This window comes from Teleopsis dalmanni, chromosome 2, assembly GCF_002237135.1.
Source record: "Teleopsis dalmanni isolate 2A chromosome 2, ASM223713v2, whole genome shotgun sequence".
Classification (NCBI taxonomy): Eukaryota; Metazoa; Arthropoda; class Insecta; order Diptera; family Diopsidae; genus Teleopsis; species Teleopsis dalmanni.
The window spans coordinates 72,469,236-72,494,730 of NC_051847.1; the positions used below are offsets into that span (position 1 = coordinate 72,469,236).

The 25,495-nt window shown below is 27.9% G+C and overlaps 2 protein-coding genes across 3 annotated transcripts in view; both read left to right on the plus strand.

The window, feature by feature from the left end:
• Positions 1-708: 708 nt before the first annotated feature.
• The window catches only part of LOC119684777 (proton-coupled folate transporter-like), a 91,551-nt gene continuing 66,764 nt past the window's right edge, over positions 709-25,495 (plus strand). Inside the window, exons 1-6 of the mRNA XM_038098896.1 lie at positions 709-1,062; positions 1,121-1,230; positions 5,829-5,979; positions 6,038-6,221; positions 6,274-6,629; positions 6,703-6,839. Of these exons, the coding sequence (XP_037954824.1) occupies positions 801-1,062; positions 1,121-1,230; positions 5,829-5,979; positions 6,038-6,221; positions 6,274-6,629; positions 6,703-6,839 (1,200 nt within the window). The 5' untranslated portion in view covers positions 709-800. The remainder of the gene's footprint in view (positions 1,063-1,120; positions 1,231-5,828; positions 5,980-6,037; positions 6,222-6,273; positions 6,630-6,702; positions 6,840-25,495) is intronic.
• LOC119684778 (solute carrier family 46 member 3-like) lies at positions 13,883-23,472 on the plus strand. Of its 2 annotated transcripts, XM_038098897.1 has the most exons (9): positions 13,883-14,008; positions 14,093-14,202; positions 20,528-20,678; positions 20,740-20,923; positions 21,047-21,531; positions 21,784-21,920; positions 22,896-23,085; positions 23,149-23,305; positions 23,387-23,472. In XM_038098897.1, exons 1-9 carry the CDS (start codon positions 13,885-13,887, stop codon positions 23,442-23,444), a joined length of 1,596 nt encoding a protein of 531 aa, XP_037954825.1. In that variant the 5' UTR covers positions 13,883-13,884; the 3' UTR covers positions 23,445-23,472. The 2 variants fall into 2 exon arrangements, with proteins under 2 accessions (XP_037954825.1, XP_037954826.1); XM_038098898.1 differs by lacking the exon at positions 13,883-14,008 and having other exon boundaries at positions 14,122-14,206.

The window sequence follows — 25,495 nt, forward strand, 5'->3', positions numbered from 1 at the left end:
AAAACTACTTCTATGTACTTCTATTATATATACTTTTATACGCTATTTTATATAACTACTTATATATAAAGATATAAAGAGAGAAATCGTAACTAAAAGAGAACTTTAGCAATTTTTAGATATTACTATAGTAATAGTTTGTAGTAATTGACCAATTAGGCTAGTAATTAGCCTAATAGAACACCATAAGAAAAATTTTTATGGAATTTTGTCGAATACAACTTTAGTGGAGTGGCAACAATATATATTTTATAAAAATAAAATGTATAAAATATAAAAATATATGTAAAATTCAAAACTAATGTATTATTAATGTAATGTTAAATAATTTTTGTATCTTTTTTTTTTGCCCCTATAAAAAAAAATGGCAAAAAAGTACCCAGAAAATTACTACACATTTTCTTCAGTCGTTGACAATTTATTGAGCTCTGATGTGAGTCCCCACGTTGCGTTAAAAAGAATAACATTTTTTTTAATATTAGCAAACAATCATAAAATAAGATTACATAGAGACTTTGAGGGGCTGTACGTTTGTCATATTCGCAATATTCTTATTTTATAAGAAACCATAAGGAAGTCTTGACTGAATATCTTATTTGTTTTTAAAGATGCCATCAGTAGCTCAACATATTTGCTTGTGTTGGCTTGAGTCACTCTGAAATGAGTCAGGCGACATTTATTGACGATAAAGTATCACTTCGGTTTCAGTTTGCATAAAGAATTTTCTATGAAATGATTTAGTTCAGTTATAGTAAGTGTTTCATTCGTTTTAATATATCGAGCGCTAAGTTTATTTAAAAATGTTTGATAGTCCCAATGAACGTACGACTCTAATAGCAAAAAATTCAACAAAAGATTTAGAAGAAAGTGATGTCGAAGAAACTGATACAGATGACCAACAAAGTAATACCTCCTCCAATTCAAATGCTAATGGAGATGCACATAGCGATTCAGAAGTGGAAGATTCTACAGACGAGGTTCATACATTTAGATGGAGCCGTTTAAAGTTTTACTTGATAGAGCCAATGGTATTAATATTGCTGTTTGCATATAATTTGTCATGTTAGTATTTCAAAGTATTTTATAAAATTATTGTAATATTGATATTTTTTGCTTCTAGCGACAATTTTAAAAAACCAAATTATTTATCAGACATGCACAGCTGTATTTTTATATAATGATACCGATTGCAAACTGCTTTCAACCAAAAATGCAAGTGAACATACAAAGGTATTGTATATAAAATAATTTTATAATTTTTTTTTTAACACTACATAAAGTATATTATAATATTTAACAAATTAAACCATATCACACTAATTTACATATATATCACAAACATTTTAGAGAGTTTGTGTACATACGATGTGAAATCTAAACATTTGGGTTATTTGTGCCTTTGATAGTGATCGAGTGCTATTATACAAACAATTCGTTTTGTGATAGTTAAATTCTACATTAGAAGTCCATTTTAATAATACTTAATCTGTTTTGATATTAGAAATAATCACAAAAACGACAGACTTCATGAGAATATGCATGTGGATATATCGCACCGACATTCTAAAAATGAGTATTTTCGTAAAGTTTCGTATATATTAAAAATATGACTTTTATATGAATTAAAATTGAAAGACTGCTTAATATACATTCATAGATATGACTTAAACAGAAGTTAATTTAATGATTCGAAATATAAAATACAGCTGAAATACTAAGGACATCTAAAATATCATACCTAATTTCCTCACCTATTTGACTAGTTGGTTCTAGTGACAGATTAACAGATATCCTTGCATTGTTTTTCTAATAAGCGATTATTTCTCGTTTTACTAAAACATATCTCACAAGAGTCATAGAGATAGAAACAAGATCCATACTGTCAAATTAAGATAACAGATTGTTTATTCTTACCGATGATCAGTTTAACAATGTGTTATCTTAAAAATCTATTTCTTGTGAAAAGCAAATCAGGTATACTGATGAAGAAATACTTGATTATTTATTTACCTGCTAAGGTTCTACAAGTTTCTACAATAGATCTTTGAAAAAAAGATCTATTGTTTCCCTTACACTGGTTAGAGTGTTTCTCCAAGCCCGATTTCTTTAATGAAAAACAGTATAGAGCCTATATATTTCCTAGTCTTGAATCCTAATGATCCATAAAATACCCTCCTATGTGTTTCTTCCGCTTGTGCATCAGTGCCGGGCACTCCCCAAGCACATGGTATGCTGTTTCTCTTTCTTCTCTACAGTATTTGCAGTCTTAGCTGGATTGAATTCCTAATTTCGATAGGTGATTATTCATTCTACAGTGACCGGTCAATAATCCCGTAATAATTCTTAGGTTATTTTTTGATTGTGCTATGCATTCTTTAAAGCGTTTTAGATTATAAGTCCCTAACTGCATTTTAGATTGTGAGTTGCAAGTTTATCTGCAATATTATTGCCTTGAATACCAGTATGTCCCCTAATCCATATTAGGTGTACCTAATTGTTCCAGCCGAGTATGTTCAGCTTATCAATGCACTTCCATACTAGTTTGGATGTTACCTGGTAGGATATGAATGCCATTATAGCTAGCTGGCTGTCAGTCAGTATTGTGATTTTACGGTTCCATTAGTTACGTTCAAGGTTGAAACTGGCGCATCTATCTATCGCGTATATTTCCGCTTGAAAGATGGTTGCATTTTTTTTACCAGTGCTTCCCAGTATCTTCAGCCTGGTCCTGCTGCGTTGGTTATTTTTCTCTGCATTTGTGATATCTTTTCTGACCTGTAAGTGAAATCTATAGATTTCATTTGAAGGTTTTTCTGGCAATGCATTCGCTTAGCTTTCACATTATATTATGATTTCGTACAAAAATATATTAAGTATGTTTATATTTACCTTTATAATTACATAGATTTAGTATAGAAAAATGATAATATGTATATTTACATAAAAAACAAATATGATGATATAAAAATAATTAATATTTGTGATCTAGATATGAGCATCTTTCACATAACATTGAACTTCTTTGACTTATTTCCGCTTTGATAAAATAAATATTTATTTGCTTTGATAACTTTTAAGAACTGAGATAATTTTATGTTTTTTTGGCAATAAAACAGCGAAAAATAAAAAAAGTAATAACATGTAATTATTTTTTTATTATTTTTTATTTTTTACTTGTAATCTACAAATAATAATAAGTGAAAATGATAACTAATATATGAAATAATGAATAACTTTAAATTAATCATAATTAATTTAAAATAAATTCATTTGTTATTAAGTACTATCTATGTAATTGCCCGGCTCTCTCGAGAACTTGTCAAAATTATTTGGGGGCTGTCAGTTTTACAGGACTGGAGCACATACCTGAGGTTTCTGTTGGAATCCTTATAAAATTTGCTAATGAAACGCATATCCTAAGTGATGCACTTAGGATATAAGGCGATGGGCCTTAATGGTTTATGCGTGGCCTTTTTGGTCTGCCAACATAATCTAATCTAATCTAAGTACTTATCACTTAAAGTATAAAATCTACATCTAAAAGGCAAGTGGCTGGATTATTAATATGATCACTTCATCGTTCAAGATATCTTATACTATAGTTACATACCTTTTCTTCAACCACCACCTAATAGTCAGTGGCCACTTTTAAAGAGCTATAAGTTCGACCGACTGTATGTTATATCAAGTAATTGGAGTAAGCGCTTAAAGCATCATAGGTATAAATGGGGGAAGAAGGATGGACAATGAAAGCGATGCGGTTCTTCGGTTTATCGTGTGAAGCACTTCCAATAATTTTTTTTTTGTAATAGGCTACATTAAGAACTTTGTGTTTATTTTTATTATTTATAATGATAAATTATAATAATAATTAATGCCATTTTATGATTTTGTTTGTATGTACTAATTTTGTACGAGGACGGTTTGATAAGTCAGTGACTTTTTGAATAAAACAAAATTTTTCGGCAAATAAACATTTTATTTTTCTACATAATCACCTTTTAGCTCGATACATTTAGTCCAGCGTTTTTCTAATTTTCTTATTACCTCCATATAATAGGTTTTCTCAAAGGTCTCAAAATATGCGTTTGTTTCGATAATGACTTCTTCATTCGACTCAAATCTCTTACGGCCCAGCCATTTCTTTAGGTTTGGAATCAGAAAATAGTCGCAGGGGGCTAAATCTGGAGAATATGCTGGATGGGGTAGCAGTTCGTATCCCAATTCGTGAATGCTTAATCAGCACACGAAATTCACTTTTTCGTAAAAATTCACTAGGTTGTCTGCTTTGAACGGCTATCAAACACCAACTGAACGACGTTGAAAGTTGCCCACTGGTAGATTACAGCTGACGGCAGCACTGTTGCATTAACTTTGTTGGAGTAACTGCGCGGGAAATTCAAAAAGTCACTGACTTATCAAACTGCCCTCGTATCATGCGTATACTTCCAATGCATTTCAAAGAAAAAAATTTGATACTGATAAAGGCAAAAAGTAATTATTTTTTAGTATATTTTAGCTTTAAGCGTAGTTGAAAATTTAGGCTAGAAATTATTTATCCAAATGAATAATAAAAACGTTGCGATTAATGTAGAAAATTGTGTATAATTTATCACGTATAATCTTCATCTATTAAAATAACAATAAATTGAAGCAATTATATTACAGGTGTAAGTAGTTAGTATTGATAAAATCTAATTTTTTATAAACAATTAGTTTTATTGACATACTATTAATTTATATATATATATTCATATATATATGTTTAAAAAATATATAATTCAGTTTAATTAAAAATATTAGTAATTACAATAATTCCAGAATAATATTGATTTAAAATACCAGTGGTTTAAGTATTATCTTCTCATCATGGCAAAAAATACCGCCAGCCATCAATTAACATCATTAACAAAAATCTCAGTGTTACGGAATATGTATTTTATTTTTTTTATAGTTAAAATTTGTCTTAGTACATCCCCAAGTATTACGTGAAATAATCGTAAACAAATAAGAGTTTTAACATCAATTATTTTGGCTGGTTATAAGCAATAACTAAATACATTACATTTCGAATAGTTAAATCTTTTTGTCTGGAAATTCTAGTCGATACAGTTGATGGACTGATATGACACGCTGTTGCTATTAGTAAGCCAAAGTCTGATAAGTCATACTAGAGACGATGAAAATAATTCCTGAAATTAAGTAGAAGACATGTAGTTAATGATATAATTTTGTAGACTTTAATTGTGCAATTAGCTTGTCCTTTATAAATTTTTTCATCAAAATCTGTATATAAACCAAAAGACGGAACTACTAAAATGATACACTAGAGAAACGTCTAGCGATCTTACTTAGAAGATTCCCAACTTCACGTTAAGTCATGATCACTTCTAATATAGTAGTACGAGATAAGTCTGTTTGAGTTTATAGTACGTCATTCCTGCTTTAAAGCGGATGTGACGTTTGGACATACATATTCTTTATGCATGTCTTGTTTTGATATAAGCCAGTAGGAGGATAAGTAGATAGTACCTTTTATTGTCATCTTATATTAGAAACTCATCAGATTTAATCTATTTTTCATAATAAACTTAAATTTTAATTATTAACGTTTTTTAAATATCTAAAATATATAATGGGAAGTGTAAGCAACTAGTCAATGTGTCTATGAAGGACGTTAACGCCATATTATAAAAATTTGATAACCTTAGAAAATAAAATTTTTCCTACGAAATAAATTACTTTATATATAATTATTATATATATAATATATAATTATTATTAATATTGAATTTATAAAAATTACATTTTATATATATATTTATTAGCAAATTGAAACAATTGTTCAACCATACGCAGCACGAATATTTATGACAACAACTGTCATAGAATGTATTGTGCCAGCTTTATGTGGTTCTTTCATAGGATCATGGTCCGATCGTTTTGGTCGAAAACCTTTACTGGTAACTGCATTCACAGGTATTAAACATATTTTAATATTTATATTTACTATTTAAAACTTATATTTCATCATAAGGGTATACTCTGTATTATGCGGTAATAGCAATTGTTTGTTATATATCAACAATGTCGTTACTTAGCCCTTGGTATTATCTATTAGCAGTTTTGCCGCATTCAATTTTAGGAGGCAGTGTAACTTACAATGTGGCGGCAATTTGTTTCATTTCTGACGTTTCCACAGCGGAAGAAAGGCCCTATCGGTTAGTAAATTTCTATAATATTAATATGATTATTTTATGTATATATTTACAGTATGACAATATATGAAGCTGCTATATATATTGGATTAATGTTGGGCTCTTTTACTGCCGGATTTTTATACGAAGCGACTAATTCAACTATTGTTTTTACAGTATCGGCTAGCTCCATTGCTTTTGCTACTGTAATTCTCTTAATCTTTATACCAGAGAGTTTAAACTTGCGCCAAGCACAGCCTATAGTTGAAAGGACGGAAGATAATACAGCTCACGAATCAAATACAAACAAACTGTTTGAATTAAGCCATTTTAAAGATATGTGGACAACATGTTTTAAAGAAAGACCTTTCAATAATCTCGGCATTATATGGTTAACGATTTGCTGTTTGCAGATAACAGTATTTGTAGTGGGTAAATAACATAAAGTATTTTTTATGTTTATAATTATAACTTGCATATTAAAAATGTTAAATATTAATTACAGGAGGTTCGACTACAGTTTTTTATCTTTTTATAAGGGAACAGTTTCATTGGACTGTTAAAGAATTTACAATGTATGAAACCATCAGTATTTTAGTACCAATTTTGGGTAATCTACTGGGTATTTGGTTCTTACGAAAAGTATGTACAATATTACAATATTTAAGTTTAGTTTAATTTTAATTAGAAAAGTTTGGAACAGTAGTGAAATACAATAACAAAACATTACTTTTGATTAATTGAATTAATTGTATGGCTAAGCAAATGACTGTTTTTTTAAATTTCTAAACAACCAGTAGTTTTTCCAAATATTTTTTAGATTTTATTATTCCTAAATAATTTTGTAGACAACAAGTACTAGGGTTTGAACTCAAATCTTATCGAATTTAAAGTAAAGATAATACTTTCAAACTAAACGTATCTGGAAAATAGTACTAAAATTAAGATTCTGAACTGAATTATATTGTTCAGGTTATTATAATTATAAAAATAGGCATCATAATTATAATTTTAATAAGACCAGAACCTATCCCTGATTTGGTCTTGATAATCAAACCATAATAAATTATGGTCAGCATGCATTTAAAAATCGGATTAATTTTTCTTTATCCAGTATGCATCAGGTTTTTAAGTCTGACTATGATAACTATGATAATATGTATTCTGCCCCGGATTAAAAAATAATTGCCGTATCTGTTGTATGAATTTTAAATGACGAATATATAACCGTTGATTTAATTCACGAGCTCAGAAAGTTATACACGTTCCAAATTAGAAGCAAAAAAGGGTTTTGTGATATATCTCTGATAACAGTTTTGCATACGGTCGTAATCAGGGAGTAGTATACCATTTTTTATTGAAAATCTGGCTATTATATCTTACAAGGTCCGTGTTCTAAAAAGATTAAACGTTTGAAAGAAGAAAACTGCATGGACCGATTAACGCCTTGCTATATTCCATAACTTACCCTTATCAGGTATGGTCACTGTGACGGTTATTCTTTACCAATTTTTAGTCGGAAATGTTCATTAACAAGTTCACTTGCTGTATTACGAGAATGTTAGAAAGAAATTGAAAATTGAATAAACTGATTATAGTTATTGTTCTTAGAATTTGGTACTATTGTTTTTATAGAGTCTTTATATTTATGCATATATTTATTATCTTAACTATAGTTCGTTACATTATTATTACAGAAAAGTTAAACTTTTCCGCGATAAATTAAAATAAAATTCACTATTGTTTAAAATCTTTCTATTTAAAATATACTTTCAAAAGCTTTATTTAAGTTTAAATTAAATATAGATATTAATTTTTTAATTACAAATATTTTTAGTGCCTACAACTGTCAGTCATTACAATTGGTATATTAGCATTTCTAAGTCAAGTCGGCAGTAGCTTCATGAAAGCATTTGCCTTAAGCAATCTACAAATTTATTTAGCAATCGGGTTTGGGGCACTCAAATCTATGGCTAATCCAATGTGTAGGACGATACTCGCATCAGTCGTACCAGCAGAGGAATTAGGTGAGTTTTGCATTTTAATACTGTAAATATTATTCTGGAAGAATAATATGGAAGAAAGACCTTTGGCCCATGGAAGAAAGACCTTTGGGCCTCTTTTCTCTAACAAAATGTTATAGAGGTTCACCATTTAAAGAGCCTTTCTCTCTGCTGGGCTTTGGTTGTATACTGATCACCTTGTCTATATACGAACATCGCTTTTTCCTTGTGGTACCACAACGGGCCATTATTTGTGCTCAAGTGGGCTTTCTTGGTAAACAAGGCCGCTACTTCAACCTACCTACCTACCTCTCTAAGCTAATGATAAATATATTCACATTTTTAAAAAAATTTATTATGAAATGATACATTTGATTATAAAATTAATTAAATTTTATTTTTAATTTTAGGCAAAATTTTTGCTTTAAATAGTGTTTTGCAGTCTTTAGTACCATTTGTAGCTTCCCCCATTTACACAATTATTTATAGCATCACATTGGCAACTTTTCCAGGCTTTTTCAATTTAATCAGCGCTTTTATGTTTATTTTAGCAATTGCATTTTTACTGTAAGTATTTAAGTGCTATTATTTTGTTAAATTTATTTAAAATATTTGAATAATTTTCAATAAAAAAAATTTATTTTCAGCTTAATTTTGCGTAAACAACAAAGCTTTCCTGCGCATTACGAAACGATATCAACTTAATTATTTTAGATTACTAGAATTATTAGAAATAAAATTACTTTTTTTTTGAATAAATGTTTTTAATTTAATTAATATTTTGTTTTTTGTTTTATTTTAATCCAAATTTCGATTGTTAAATTTTTTTTTGTCAGGTTATTAGAAACACATGTCACGTGCTAATTAAAATGTGATTTCAAGTTTTTGTAAAGCACGAAATTCGAAATTCATTTAAAGTTAAAATAAGTTTTATTCTATTCAAATAATGAGTTTTTAAATAACCTGATATATAATTCTTATATATCTTACTTCTCTATTACAAACTCCATTTTAGCGAAGGCTTTTCTGCAACGAATTTTATTTAAACACTACGTTTTTTCAATTTTAAAGAATCTTTCTATGAATTCTATATTTCTATGAATTCTATAGAGAACCTTTCTATACATTCTGTAGAGAATCTTTTTATACGTTCTATAGAAAACCTTTTTATATGTTCTATAGAAAACTTTTCTATACGTTCTGCAGAGAATCATTTTATACGTTCTGTAGAGAACCTTTCTATACGTTCTATAGAAAATTTTTCCATACGTTCTATAGAGAAGCTATCTATTCGTTCCGTAGAGAACTTTTCTATACGTTCTGCAGAGAATCATTCTATACGTTCTGTAGAGAACCTTTTTATACATTATATAGAGAACCTTTCTATAATTATAATCACATTTTTGATTTTATAGATGTATTTATGAACATTAATTTTTTTTTACGTTTTTACGTTATACGTTCTGTAGAGAACCTTTCTGTACGTTCTGTAGAGAACCTTTCTATATGTCCTATAGAGAATCTTTCTATACATTTTATAGAGAACCTTTCTATACATTTTATAGAGAACCTTTCTATACGTTCTGTAGAGAAACGTTCTATAATTATAATCACATTTTTGATTTTATAGATATATTTATAAATATTAAAATTTTTTTAATTCTAAAATATTTAAGATGGTCTAATTCACTATTATAAAATTTATAATAATTTTATGTTTTTTTATTCAATTTTTCATGTGTTAGAACGTGGATACGAGTTTTAAAAGATTTTTCAATCACGTATTTTGAATAACCTAAAAATTTGATTACTATTCATACCATTATTTTAATATAACTTACTTTTAAAGATTATCCTCAAAATATTGTTTTGGGATGCTATTTTCCGTTAATTTAGCTGAAAAATTAGAAGTCAAACCATTATATTTAGCTTAAATTTTAAATTGTGTACTTAATACAACACTAACCCGACTAAATTTACGTTTACACCCATTAACTTTAAATAGAAAGATTTAAGTAGGTCCACAGAAATAATGAAATCATTTCACATTTCCAGTGAGAAACTAACAAGTCCAATAACAAATTAGAACACCGGTCCCGATTGACACCAACTCGTATAAGTCAGCCATAATATTTATAAATATATCAATGTTTTAGATTCTATTTATATATCTATCTATAATAAAATTTTGATATAATTTTGATATAATCGCTTTTAGTATGTTTTAATGACAGATGAGTAATCATTCAATATGTCAAACAACATAATCACAACATATCTTTAAAAAAATTAGTAATATATTATTAATAATTATCAAATTATTATACCTTAATCCAGAAATTGATGTTTACTAAATTAATAAGTAATTTTATTCCAATTAAACGAAATTTAAATAAATTTGGATGGCACTGCCAGACATTTTAGGTATACTATTTTGATCATCTAAAATCTAAAAAAAAACATGCAAGTCATTGTATTTTTATTGCTCTGTGAAATTAATTTTTAATATGTATTTTACCTAATTTTTTTACGAACTACCCAAAATTTGTTTAAAAAATTATTAAAATTTATAGTGCGTCTTGTTTGTTTTCTTCGAGAGACAGTGAGTATTGACAAAGTGAAAGAGCCCATGGTTAATATATAAACTGTCTGCAATGTAGAAAGCAAATATAACCCTATTGCCTATTATATTAGTGATATTGTAGTACATACAATTTTTAAATACATAATTATTAACAATTATATGATTAATTTTAAATTAAATTAATCTACACCACAAAAAAAATTGGTACAGGTTATTAATTTAATACGTGAGATCATCATTTAATTATATGAGTAAAAAAATTAACTCTTTTAGAAGGGATATATGTTACAAAGTATTTAAAAAAAATTGTTAAAATAGGTCATATTTGCAAATATTTGACTGATCATATTCGTAAGATTGTATCCCTTTAAGCATTTTATCGATGAGGTCAGTTTGAAATAATATAAGATAATTATAAGTGATTTTATTTTATATCAGATTTATAAAAGAAATCTTATAATATTCTAGACGAGAATAGTCAGATAACTCGATGATTCCCAAAACAATATTATGAATGCTGTAGAAACATTGGCTTAAGATAGATAAAAAAAATATTTATATAAACAAAATTTAAAAACGCTTTTTGAAAAATAAATAATTATAATAATAAAAACTAAAAGTTTAAAGTTGTTACGAACATTTTACATTGGGATTCTAAGATTAGATTGATTGGTTTAAAGTAACCTGTAAACAACTACGCAGTTTCTGTATGTGGATGCGGTGTCTACATCTATCCAGCTTTCCAATTTTCATCAATACTAATTACACCTACTAACCAACATCACTACAGTCTTGGTGCTGATAGGTTACTGCGGACAAGGAAGACATGTCATCTCATAAGATTTGATCTACTCCATAACAACATTTATGGCAATTTTTGTATTGAAGAAGAGAAGGAATCCGTGATTCACATTCTTTATCAGTGTGGATCTTTGGCCGATAGAAGATAAAAATCTTTGGGGTACCATTTTTTATTGACCTGTCATCCTATCAAATTAGGGACGTGGTTAAGTTTATAGGCTTGAGAGGTTAGTATATTTAGCGTTGTTTGTACGCTAATCACTGCACTTCTTTTGTATATGTTTTGGTCTGGGTATGGACAACGCCACGTGATGTCAGAACGAGCCATTATTCGAGCTCTAGTGGAATTTGGTGTAGAAGATTACCACTTCAACCTAACCTAACCTATATTATAAATAACATACATTAATTATAACATATATTAACCTATGTAATTTATTAGTAGCATATATCAGCTAGTATTTAACATCACGGATTGTTTTCAATATCAACGGAATGATACCTTTAGTATTCTGTGGTGAAAATAGTTGTTGGGATATTATTCTCAAGTTGTCAGTATTTCTTTAAAGGTCTTGATATATCTTACTGATTATGTCGATTACGACATGTGAACTATTGATAAGAGATAAGAGATAAGAAGTTTTAGTCGGAGTTAAATAACAAAATTGTGGAGTAAGTCAAAATCATCTCGGAGTCTAGTGCAATGTGATAGTTTTGGATTTAGAAGGAATATAATATTAATTCTATTTCTTCTTAATCACAAGTAGATTCAGAGCTTTAAGTTTAGTTTACGCTTTTAGTTGGCTTATGACATATTAATGTTTTTAGATAAAACAAATTAGGTACCAAATAGAAAACAATATCTGATTGAATATCTGAATACTGTTCGGAGTAATTAATTGAGAAGAGATTTTATTAAGACTTAAGATAATATGATGTCACAAATTTTTATATTCTAGAAAACTAGCCAGTATACGAGCATATCTTAATAATTTTTGTTATTCTGTTGATATAGCATAAAACAATAGATTCTTAAACAGCATGTTCTAGAAAAAATCTGTGTTAAAAATAGAGACAAATAAGGTGAAATTTAAAATTCAGTGATGATAGATTCAGAAGTCTATTTCAAAGTGATGGTTAAGGATTGGTATCTTATAGATAATATATATAGATCTTATCGATAATAAGATAATATCTAGTAATATCTTATTAGATAACTATTAATTTCCATTACTAGAAAAAGCCAAACAAGCTATATAATTAATGGTAGGCTTAGATTCTGTTATATATATATAAAATCTTTAAACAAAAATTATAATAATGTATGTATACTCATTGACTTTTAATATGTTTCATTGATGTTATAAGTTATAAGTGTTAGGTTTTGTGATCATAAAAGTAATCATCATTAACATCTGGGAGTTATTCCAAAATATTTTTTTAAACATTATTATCTTCTGTTTATCTGTTTATTTATGGTTAATGCGTAAACAATTATTTTGGTTTTTAACTGAATATCTTTATCAAATATTAAATTTATAAATAATTTTTAAATTGGTAAACATACCAACTGGTATTGAATTACACTTCTGGTTATTCCCCAAAAATGTTTAAAAAAAGATAAATTATATCAACATAAAATCCAACAGCTCTTTTAGTCTACAACTAGTGTCGAAGAGACACGGTTCAAAGTAACAACAGAGCTCAGCTTTCATTTCAGCTGAGATTCATAGAAAACTATAACTTTTTGTATTAAAATATATACAAACGATTGTGAATAAAAACAAATAAATACTTAAATGTAAAAAAATTAATGCAAATAATTATTGATTTGCCGCACTAGTGAATCCATAACAAACATATATTAATTTCATACTCACATCCGAACAGATAAAATAATGTATATATACGTACTTCAATAGACGATCTTTGCGCCGATAGAGAACACAATGAAGTTAGTTATTCAATAGTTGTGATTTTTGACGGTTATGTGCGTTTCAGTAGAAGCACAAACTATTCGTGAGTGGAACTTCAATCGGAATGAATAAATTACCAGAGTCCGTTACGTGTCAGCACGGGACTAATTTTTGACAAATTAAATAAATTGAATTTTATAAAATGCAATAAAGATATATGTAATATATAAATCAATTAAACCATTAAAACAAATAGAACAAATGTTATAAGCATTTAAAGTGAGAATAATAAGTTTAGTTCCTGATCTTTAAAAGAATTTATATTTTAAATAAATATATAAATATATAAATAATAACATATATATATAAATCACAGTTTAAAAATGGTGGAAATTGTAAAAAATGTTGGTTTGGAACGCCTGAAAAAATTGGAATGGCACAAAATATTCAATATGTTTTATATAGAACCCATCGTTTTTGCTCTTGTGTTTTCTATGAGCTTATCGGGTATGTAATTGATATAGCATAGCATTCCAGTAAAAATTAAAATTGTAAATGATCACTATTTTTAATAATACCTTTCTTATAAAGGTACCATAATGAAAAATCAGGTGCTCTTTCAAGCTTGTACCGTGGTCTTTGACTATAATGAAACCGATTGCAAGCAACTGGGAACCAAAAATGTCAGTGAACGTTTGAACGTAAGTAAGTGAAATATATATTGTGTTAATAGTGAATATATGTACACTTTAGTTATAGTAGATATTAGTATACTGCATCCTTCTACTCCGGTATTAATTTGTTGTTGCTGTATTTGTTAGAATTTAAAGTAGAGTAGCTTGACCAGAACACCGAATTTTGAAGAAGCCTTAAATCGGATAATAACATTATATGGTAAAGGCTTTCTTAATATGACATGATATGAATTCATCATCATTATAAGCTTTACAGCTAATCGAGAGATTTAGTTTTATCACCCATCTTTGTTTATTCTCATTTATCAAATACCATATTTCTTCAATATTGTTCCTGCTTTGAACATTTTCACTAACATTGTTCAACCATCTCAAGTTGAGTCGTTTAACTGCATTATTGGATATTGATATTTGTTTCTGTGGTTTTCTGTCTTTTATTCTAAGGACTTGACTCACCCAATCAAGTCATTGTGCATTCTGAATTTATCGTTAGTGTGCGGTCTGTGTTCGCCGTTTCGTCGTATGCATTGTAATATTTTGTTTAAACCTTCTTCTCGAATGCTCTGACGTGCAACTCTTCTCGCTGTGATAACTTCCGTATTTATATACTACATCAATATAAATAAATCACATTTCAAATTAAAATATATAACTGCAGCATGTATTATATATAGTACATAGATATTAATCCAGTAGTGAAATTTACTTTCAAAAATTTTGTTTCCAAAGAAATCACAATAACTTTCATTGCATCCAAAACTTGACTGAATCTATTTAGTATTATGGATTGTGTCAAAACTAATATTTGTTAAAATTTTTCTAGTACGCATAAATAATTACAACTAAATAAAATTTTACTTAAAAAATTGTTAATTTTTAATTGCATGACAAATTAATTTTTCACATCATAATGTACCATAGATATATACCATATACCACCATATTCTTAACAAACAAATATTTATATAGTATATATATAAAAGTATACCACTTCACATGATCTTTGGAAATACATCGTCATTACAATAAATTTAATAATTTCTGTACTACTTATGTCATATCAATAAAACTGCAAATGACGTTAAGATACAAGTTTAAACTATAAAAAACTGGTCTCTAGAATTATTAGATAGAACCAAATGATATTAATATTATTCACAGGAATTGGGTATGATAAATTCCTATATGCCTTAAGTTGCTTTTAGATAAAAATAAAGTATAATTTAAAGTTTTTATGTGGTTTTTGTGTAGAATTGAATCAGATAAATGATTCATTAAACATTGAAGGTTCAATTATTAATATTAATTTCTTCACAGAGCTGCGAGTATTAAAAGCAAAAGAATTTACTAGAGAGACAGAACATTTTTCGCCGTTTTACTACCACATTTCTCGCAAGAACCCTAGTATAGAAGAGTAGAGACTAAATCCATCTCGCCAAAGAAGTATTTTCCTAAGAACCTATATCTTCTGGACGCCAAAGCCGGGCAGAACTGCAGTAAGCCTTGAAATGTTTACGCGGTCTTTTTTGATGAGTTCCGAGGATTTATTTTTATTATAGGTGGACTATGTTAACTTGGAAGTTGCACATGATATGTGTGCTTTCCATCTATTATTGACAAGTTGCGTAAAGTAGAGGAAGGTACTTCTCTTAATGGTCTCTAGGGTAATATAAACCGGTACCGCCAGTGACGCAACAAGGGACTCACCAGATCGAGCCAAACTGTCAGCTTTCTCGTTTCCTACGATGTTCCTTTGTACTACATATAATAGAAACAAATTCCGTCCATCTGACTCGTTATTCAAAGGCGTTTTAATTTCCTGTCACAAACGTTGATATTCGTTCTTCTTTGATTTCGTTATTGTCCTTGATTCTTTGAGTTCTTATGAAAGTGCCAAATATATATATTATGTTTTTATTTCTAAAGCGTATTCTTACTTCCCATAATTTCTTTTTATTTGAATTAAGTTTTTTCCATATATAATATATACTGCACATTCTTCTCCAAAAAACTGTTATTGAAGGTGCGTAGTTTCGATTATTTCATAGATACACATAATAATTGTTTTTATGTTGGTGTTAAAGAATATAAATAAATCAATATGTTTTAGATCAGGGAAGCGCCAGAAGTCCTAGATATTATAATATGAAAGAACTTTAAACGTTGGTCAGAGTCAGCCTATTTGTAGTAAAAATTTCATACTGAACTTTCACCATAGATTTTAAGCTAATTAATAATTAAGCACAAAAACGATATAGTTTTATAATCCTTATCCATTTACTGGATCCTATTTCAATTATTGAAAGTGTTAACTTCTAATAAACAGTACTCGTACCTACCAATTTAAATTTAACCAAATCGGTTTGAATGCTGATTAAATAATTTAATCTGATAATGCCAATTAAATACAAGAGCTTGCATATCTTATGTTTTATTTTCTTTACACTTTAAAAAAATAAAAAAATTTTATTAAAATTTCGGTTATAGATAATAGCATTATAGAAGTTCAGTATTGTCGAAAATGCTTTTATATTTATAGTTTGTTAATTGCTCTCGGTTTCCAGGTACGACGCCTGCATTTGGTTACCTTGTACTACATCTATCCAATGTTTTCTTGTTCCCGTTTTATTCTTGTGTTTATGTTTACGGAAGATTTTTTAAGATAAAATATTTAACGGTAATACAGATATTTCTTTCATTATCTGTATTTATTCAATGCTGCTACTTCCGTTTTATGTATATATATATATATACATATATATACTAGTATTTGCAAATATTAATCTTAATAGATATATTCGATTACATTAAAAAATTAAGATACTGACAAACATAAATAAAAATATAATTTAAAAAGTATAAATATAACAAAAGTATAGTAAAATAAATAGATAAGGACTATTTATTTAAGAAGTAAAATAATATACTGCTGCTACCTGTATTATTATTCATTTGGTTGTTAAATACGTATGAGTATATACAGATAAATGTATATATTATATTCAAATGTATTTGTTTTGTGTTCTTTAATCCACCATGATAAAATCAAAACTTGTTGAAGAGTTCAGAGCAGATTTTAGCGCGCTGTACATATTTGCTAATATGACTCTCATCTGGGTACACAGATACTCAATATTGACATGAATTGAAATGCAAGCAGCTTGGTCTATTTTGGTGATTCACTACACGTATAGTTTGGGTTTCCACCTTATGTTTTCATGCATATTTAAGAGAAATATTTACCCCTACTTTCTTCACCTAGTCAATAAAAGGTGGAACACACTTATGGCATGCATAACTATCCGACCGACCTGGCTTTCGTATAACAAGACCAGATAATGAGAACTTATTTGTAATTGTATTTCACTTTAGTCGATGTTATTTAGGAACTCACGTAGAGAAACCGCGTATTTCTTTTAACAATCATTATAAAAGTTGTGGTAACTTGGATTGTTCAGTTTCGCACCCAAAAAAAATAGATCCATCCTCTAGAAATTAAGTAATTCAATAGATCGCGTGTCCTTACCAATGCACAGCTCGATGAACTGACAATTACGTATTAGAGAAATGGGAGAAATACGTAATTGTCAGTTTATCGGGCTGTTTATTAGTAAGAACACGCGATCTATTGAATTACTTAATTTCTAAAGAATGGATCAATTTTTTATCTCTTTGAATTTATTGCGAATAATGTCATAGGAAAACAACGAATGATCTCTATTATGACTATGAAATGTTGAAGCATGTCAGTTGGGCTACCATTAGAACCGATCAACTACATTTAATTTTTTTTCAAATATAAATGCAAATAATTATTTAGTTCGCAGAGGAATAAATTTATTGATTTAAATTTTATTACATTTAAAAAGGAATTAAAAATTATCTACGAAGAATGGAAACCATTTCAATATCTGATTTAATTTCTTTAATAAATTGCGTTAAAGATTTTTCTTTCATGTAATTGTTTTAATAATGTAGATTGTAGATCGTTTAACTTAAATTTACATATTGGTTGGTATTGTATAAATTAGGTATTTAGATTCAATTTCCTATAAGAACAACTCTCAGTTCTAAATATATTTTCATGGAATTAAGCAACTAAACATTTGTTGATGTTAGATTAAATTCCTATACAATTATCTTTCGTAAACAAATTCTTAATATGTCTGTGTGAAGGGTGTTTGAAATTCGACAAAGAAAGAGTTAATTTACTCCAACGCTTTCTTTTGTATTTGTCATGTACATAATATTAATCTCGATGATTAATTTACTTGGATGATTCGTACTGGGGAGATGAAAATATGTTTTGGATTCAAATGAAATGTATTATATTTTATTTGATTTACATATGGAATTTCATGTTTCGATGAATTAGATAACAAAATTAATTGAAGCGAACAAATCAACTTAAAATGGATTTAAGAAAATATAATATATCATCTTAGCATAAGAAGTTAACTAATATCCAAATGTTACTATAGGTTTTTCGTAGGGTGAACATCGTATCTCAATAACGATGAATGAAAACGTCGATAATTTATTAGTTTTTTTACAAAATAATTGGTTCACATTCCGTTTCAAATAAAATAAATAAAACCTATCAAGAGTATATATACTATTGAATAGAAAGTTTTATACAATAAAAATAAATATTTATTTTAATTTATAAAATATTGTAAAAATATTTACATTACATGTTTCTCGATATACAAACAAATCAGTTCAATTTTCAAGTTAGATATTTACTTTTAATGATTCAATTATTGATGCATATTATATATGTACCCGTTTTAATAATGAAGAACAAATGTTTTTGAATATCCATTAAGATCTGATTAGATTTTTTTCTATTATTTAAGAAAAAAAATTATTATTAAAGGGTGTTTTTTAACAGTTTTAGGATTTAAAATTAAAATAAAAGAAATACAATTTGACAAAGTTAGTCAAATATTTCATTATTCTACAATATAAGTATATGTAAATGAAATTGGATGGCACTAATGACGATGAATGCTTCCGCGAATTTTCCGCTGAATTATCTGCTGAATAATCTGCTATAGAAACATCTTTAAATTTAGCGTTGGAGTTCCAGTTTTTCATGACTTCGTGGAATATTTAATATTCACTCTAAATTTCTTTTAATAAATTAATGTCTTCAAATACTTCCACATAAATGTTCAAACAGTAGGAAATTGTACGATTCACGGAGGCATGTCACAATTCCATTTCTGCAGGTAATATAATCATCTAACACTTTCTTAATAACTCCTTGATTTTTTAGACTACATAAAATGTAGCATACTTATTGAAACTTAAAGTCGTATAGAGCATAAGTGTTCAAGCAATTGTCTTTGTTTGATACCATGGATAAAAGTAGTTCATTCTCCTGAAAAGGTGTTCAGATAATATAAAAAAACGTTCTACTTCCCCCGCTAAGTAAAAATGAACTAACCTGATAAATCTATAAACTAGGCTCTATATTTTTGCTCCTATTGCGTAGAGCCACTCCCACGGCAAAAGTTGTTGTGGGGTATAGACGAACTCTCATTCTCATTTATTATATAAAAAAACAATAAAGAAAAAAAATAATTTAAAACCTTAATGTTAGTAAAATAAATAAAAAAGAAGTTTTTTAATTCATTTGAAATATTCAATTAGTTTATATTATAATTAAAATTATTTCTACTTCACAAAGCAATTATCACTCTAAACCTTACGTATGTGATTATGATCTTCTGTGAAAATAAGAAACTTTGCATTGGGACTTTTTCTGAACCTAGTAAATCAAATTTGAATAAAAATAAGACTATTAAGTAACTTATATTCAAAATAGTTTTGTATTTCCCTTTTTAATTCTTTTTGGAATAATAGACTTTTATTCTATTTAATTTTAGAATTTTTATTTTTCATTGTAGCAATTAATTTATTTTAATTAATTAAATTTAATTTATTGAATTAATGGTGGCAGGTATTCTATGTACATATATATTATTATAAAAATTTTTCAAAACTATCTGAACAGTGAAGTAATATTTGGATAGATTTAAAGTGGAAGCATTGTCAAGTAGGCCCTCATTTGACCAAATCTATGCTTCTAACATATTCTGGTTTTACAGAAGTTTATTATAAATTTAATTAACCCATTAATTAAATGTTTTTCTCCGAAGCTCAAGATCGTTCATAACCCCTTGTTATCTGTTACCGACAAATAGAAACTGTACAATTCGTACACATATATTAAATAAGTTCAGAAATATAGGAAAAGAAATTATTACTAGAATATTAAAGTATTATAGAGAAAAAACATATTATATTATTCTTCTCTCTTTAGAAAATTGAATCGGAGGTGCAACAGTATGTTGCAGACTTATTCATGATGCGTACATTGCTTGAAAGTATTGTTCCAGCTATTTGCGGCATTTTTATTGGTTCTTGGTCTGATCAATATGGACGAAAACCCTTACTGATAATAGCAATGATAGGTAATAAAAAATACAACCATATTTAGGTAATCTGTATATAATATTGTTTACTTTTTTAAAGGATTTTCTTGCACATTTATTATAACAGCCATTATATGCGAAATATCTTCGTATTATCCAGTAAATCCATGGTACTACATTTTAGCTGCAATGCCTCACTCATTCTTAGGAGGAAACTGTGTTCTTATGGTAGCAGGATTCTGTTTTATATCTGATGTCACTGATACAAAGACAAGACCCTACAGGTGAGTATATGAAAAAATTTTATGTTATAACATAATTGTATTAGTGCATTGGTCGTTAATATTTTTATAAGAGTAATAAAATATTTCAGCACTATTTATTATATATTTTTTCATATATTTCAGAATGATCTTTATAGAAGTGTACTTATTTATTGGTTTTACTACTGGTGCCTTACTTTCAAGTTATTTATATGAAGCAACAAGTGCAACCACAGTATTCTCGGTATCTGCATTTTTTATGACTAGTGCAACGGTCTTTGTAATTTTCTTTGTACCAGAAAGTTTACACTATAAGGTGGATAACGACGACAATGAAAAAGATATAGAAAACAAAACCAATGATATGCAGTTGAGTTGTGATAAAACGAAATCTACTTGTGGTAATATAGAAGCTGTATTTACTCCAAATTTGGAGAGTACAAAAAAAGTTGAAAGTAACGAAAAACCCATAGAGGAAGAAAAACCTAAAGGCAACAAATTTTCTAATATATTCAGTTATCAGCATATTAAGGATATGATAAACACTTCTTTTAAGAAACGTCCTTGCTATGATCGCTGTATTATTTGGCTTCTGACTAGTGTACTTTTTGTTGGTATTTTTATATTTGGTAGGGGCATAAAAATACTTTTATATTTTTTAAATAATAAATTTGGGATTATTACTAAGCTTAGATTGTTTATTTAACACATAAAATTGTAAAAATATTTTTTTAAATAAAAAATTAGAAAAAAACATTTTAATAATTGTATGTGTTAAATAAGCGACCTAAACCCCAGTAATAATTCAAAACTTATTAAAAAATTATTTTTTATTTATTTATTATTTATATATTTTTTTTGTTTTTGTTTTACAATTATAGATGGCGCTATGACCGTGTTCTATTTGTTTGTGAGGGAAAAGTTTCATTGGACTGTACGTGAATTTACATTTTATGAAACTGTTAGTCATATGACACCAATGTTTGGAGCTCTGGTTGGGTTTCTTATATTAAGAAAGGTAATAAAAATAAGATAGTATTATTAAATTCTCATATATTGTTTTTTATATGAAATATTTAATTAGATTTAAAAAAAAATTTATTTTAAAATTATTATTTTTCTGATGTTTCTCGAAAAAATTTTATATTTAAATATTTATCTACTAATATGTATTTTCAAAAGTTATTTTATTTCTATTTTTGTCCTAGAAATGTATGTATTTTTATTATTGATAATATCTGTAGGCTTAAGTTGTTGGCAAGGTACTTGTTACCATATTAGAATCAAAGTTACCAAGTCATTAGAATGAGCCCGTCTGAGATTAGAAAATGTGGTCTTAGCTTGGAAGGAGATGAAACTCATTCTTTAGTTACGGACTTTTTACTGTATCCTGACTTTAAGGAATCCTCAATGAGAGATACTTTGGAGTGCATTCGAAAGGTTGAATTGGTTGTTAATTGATAATCATTTATCTATTTGGCTATATCATGTGTTAATAATTACAACAATCGATTAAGACTTGAATATATCTGTAATAAAAATCTTTTAGAACAAGTTCTAGTATCTAATTTATGAATTTCAGTATATATTATAAAATGAGTCATAATTAAATATTTAATGTTAACATTTTCAAATCCAAAAATTTATTCTTTAATTATATAAATTTTTTGGTGGCTCATATTACTGATGCAAATACCGTTCAATATCCATTATTTGTGACATTTGGTAACACCTGTTGGTCTAGTTCTTCGTATATAATTTTTTATTTATTTGAAATTTTTTTTTTGTTATAATTTTTAAATAAATTTAATCAGATTTATATCTTTGATATTTTAAAGTTTTAGTGACTTCTTGCTTAGGGCTTTATTTTAACAAATAATATAAATAAATAATATAAAATACATAATATAAAAAATTTTATTATTATTAGTTATTATAATATAATTAATAATTTTCAGTTAATTTATTTTTTATATTATATTTTGTTTTAAAGGTTTTCAAAATGTCAATCGTTGCAGTGGCTATAGTGTCATATGTAAGTGACATAGCTGCAAGTTTTGCAAGAGGTTTTGCTAGCGAACCTTGGCATCTATATTTGGCTACCGCATTAGGTTCCTTTAGATCTGTGGGTCCACCAATGTGTCGTACAATTGTTTCAAATATAGTGCCTGCAACTGATTTAGGTAAATAATAATATGTAATAATTTTTAAATGGATGCAAAAATAACAATTTTTAATTATTTTAGGCAAAATATTTTCTATTAAAAATGTATTACAATCCGTAGCACCTTTTCTAGCTGCTCCTTTATATACTTTTATTTATAAACAGTCTCTATCAACTTTCCCAGGTCTATTTAATTTGGTGAGCGCTGGATTTTATGGAATTGCATTGGTATGTTGTATGTAAGTATTATATATTTTTAATTAATAAATTTGTTGATTTAATTAAATTAATACTATATATATATTATATCTTATTTTTAGTGTTGTTCTACGGTTTAAGTATACTCATAAGGAACACTATGCAAAAATATTGAAATAAATACTAAATGGGATAGAAAAAATATTTGTTGATATTTAAATTATAGAAATTGATATATAAAATAAAATTAAATATTAAGAAAAAATTTAAATAAAAGAAAAGTTTTATACATTTTATAAAGACTCACTAAGAAAAACAAATTTTTTCTGCCAAAAATCGATTTTACTCATCAATATAATCTCCTTGAAGGGCAATACAATCATTCCAACGCTTCTCTAACTTCTCGATGCCATGCCTGTAGAATTATTTGTCTTTTACCTTAAAATAGGCTTCAGTTTCAGCAATTGCTTCTTCATTTGAGATGAATTTCTTAGCGGCGAGCATTTTTTAAGATCAGCGAAGGGCCAGTAATCGCAGATCTGGTCTATACGGTAGAAGAGGAAGCAATTTGAAGTGTAATTCGTGCAATTTTGCCTTCGATTTTATTGACTTGTGACATCGTCTTGGTCAAACAAAATTTTTTCTTCGCTATATGCGGTCGTTTTTTGACAATTTCTGTTTTTAAACGATCCAGTAATGCCGTGTAGTACTTACTATTGATGGTTTTTTCCTTTTAAGGATAGTCAATCAAGATTATACCATGTGCATCCCAAAATACTGAAGCCATAACCTTCCCAGCTGACTGTTGTGCATTTGGACGCTTCGGACGTGGTTCACCGGCTCCAGTCTACTCAGATGAAGATCGTTTTGATTCCGGACTGTAGTGATGGATCCATGTTTCATCCATTGTCACATATTGACACAAAAAATCTAATTTATTACATGTAAACATGGCCAAACACTGCTCTGAATCATCAACACGTTACTGTATTTGATCGATCAAATGGTCAAATGTTCATGCATAATTGTAAGCACACTACCTTCTGATATCTTTACGGTCTTAGCTATCTCACGCAGTTTCAATTTACGATCAGATATAACCAATTTCTGGATTTTTTTAATGTTTTCTGGAGTTACGACTTTAATTGGATGACCAGAACGTTCACCATCATCGGTGTCTGTACGACCACATTTAAATTCAGGAAACCAATAACAAATGGTTCTTTTCGATGGAGCAGAGTCCGGATAACACTTTTGAAACCATTGCTGAGCTTGTACAGTGTTTTTTTTTTTACCAAGAAGCAATTATAAATTAACACACGAAATTGTTTTGAATCCATTGTTTTGAAAACAACAAAAGTAGCTTCACTTAAATGGCTATCACTTTGTTTCATGAAATTTTACACATAACCTTTTGAAGGTTGGTACTTCATAAACGTTATATGGATTTGACAATGACAGCGCTATCTGTGTGTCAGTCACACGACTTATTGAGTGATGTAATATACATATATATATATATATATATATATATATATATATATATATATATATATATATTTCATTTTATATTATTTTAATTAATTGAATTTTTGGCTAACCATACAACTGTTTCGAGTATTGCCAAGTACCCATCCTCAGTGGTCTTGGAAATTATTCTTGTATTTAATTATTCGTAAATAATGTTTTTTTTTTGAGACTGCAAGTACCAGGGTTCGAAATCGCGTGAATGTGAATGTGAATGTGAAGTTCAGAATCAGTGCACCTTAACCAAGTGACCCAAAGCCGTACTTGACTTTTTATGTTCACACATTTTTCTGGTGTTTTATTACTCCACTAATAAATAACATATTATTAGTAGCACATTTCAGCCAGCACTTAACATCGTGGATTGGTTTCAATATCAACGGAATGATACCTTTAGTATTCTATGTTGAAAATAGTTGTTGGGATATTATTCTCAAGCTGTCAGTATTCAACTTACATATTTCGAAAATACAAAAACATAAAAATATAATGATTTACATGTTTTTTTTAGATTTGAGATGATTTAAATAGTAAATGTAATAGAAATAGTAAATAAAGCTAAAAACAATATAATAAATGAACGATTGAAAGTATCTTAATCATTTCTTTAAAGGTCTTGATATATCTTACTGATTATATCGATAACGACATATGAAATATTGATAAGAGATAGTAAGAAGTTTTAGTCGGAGCTATAGAACAAA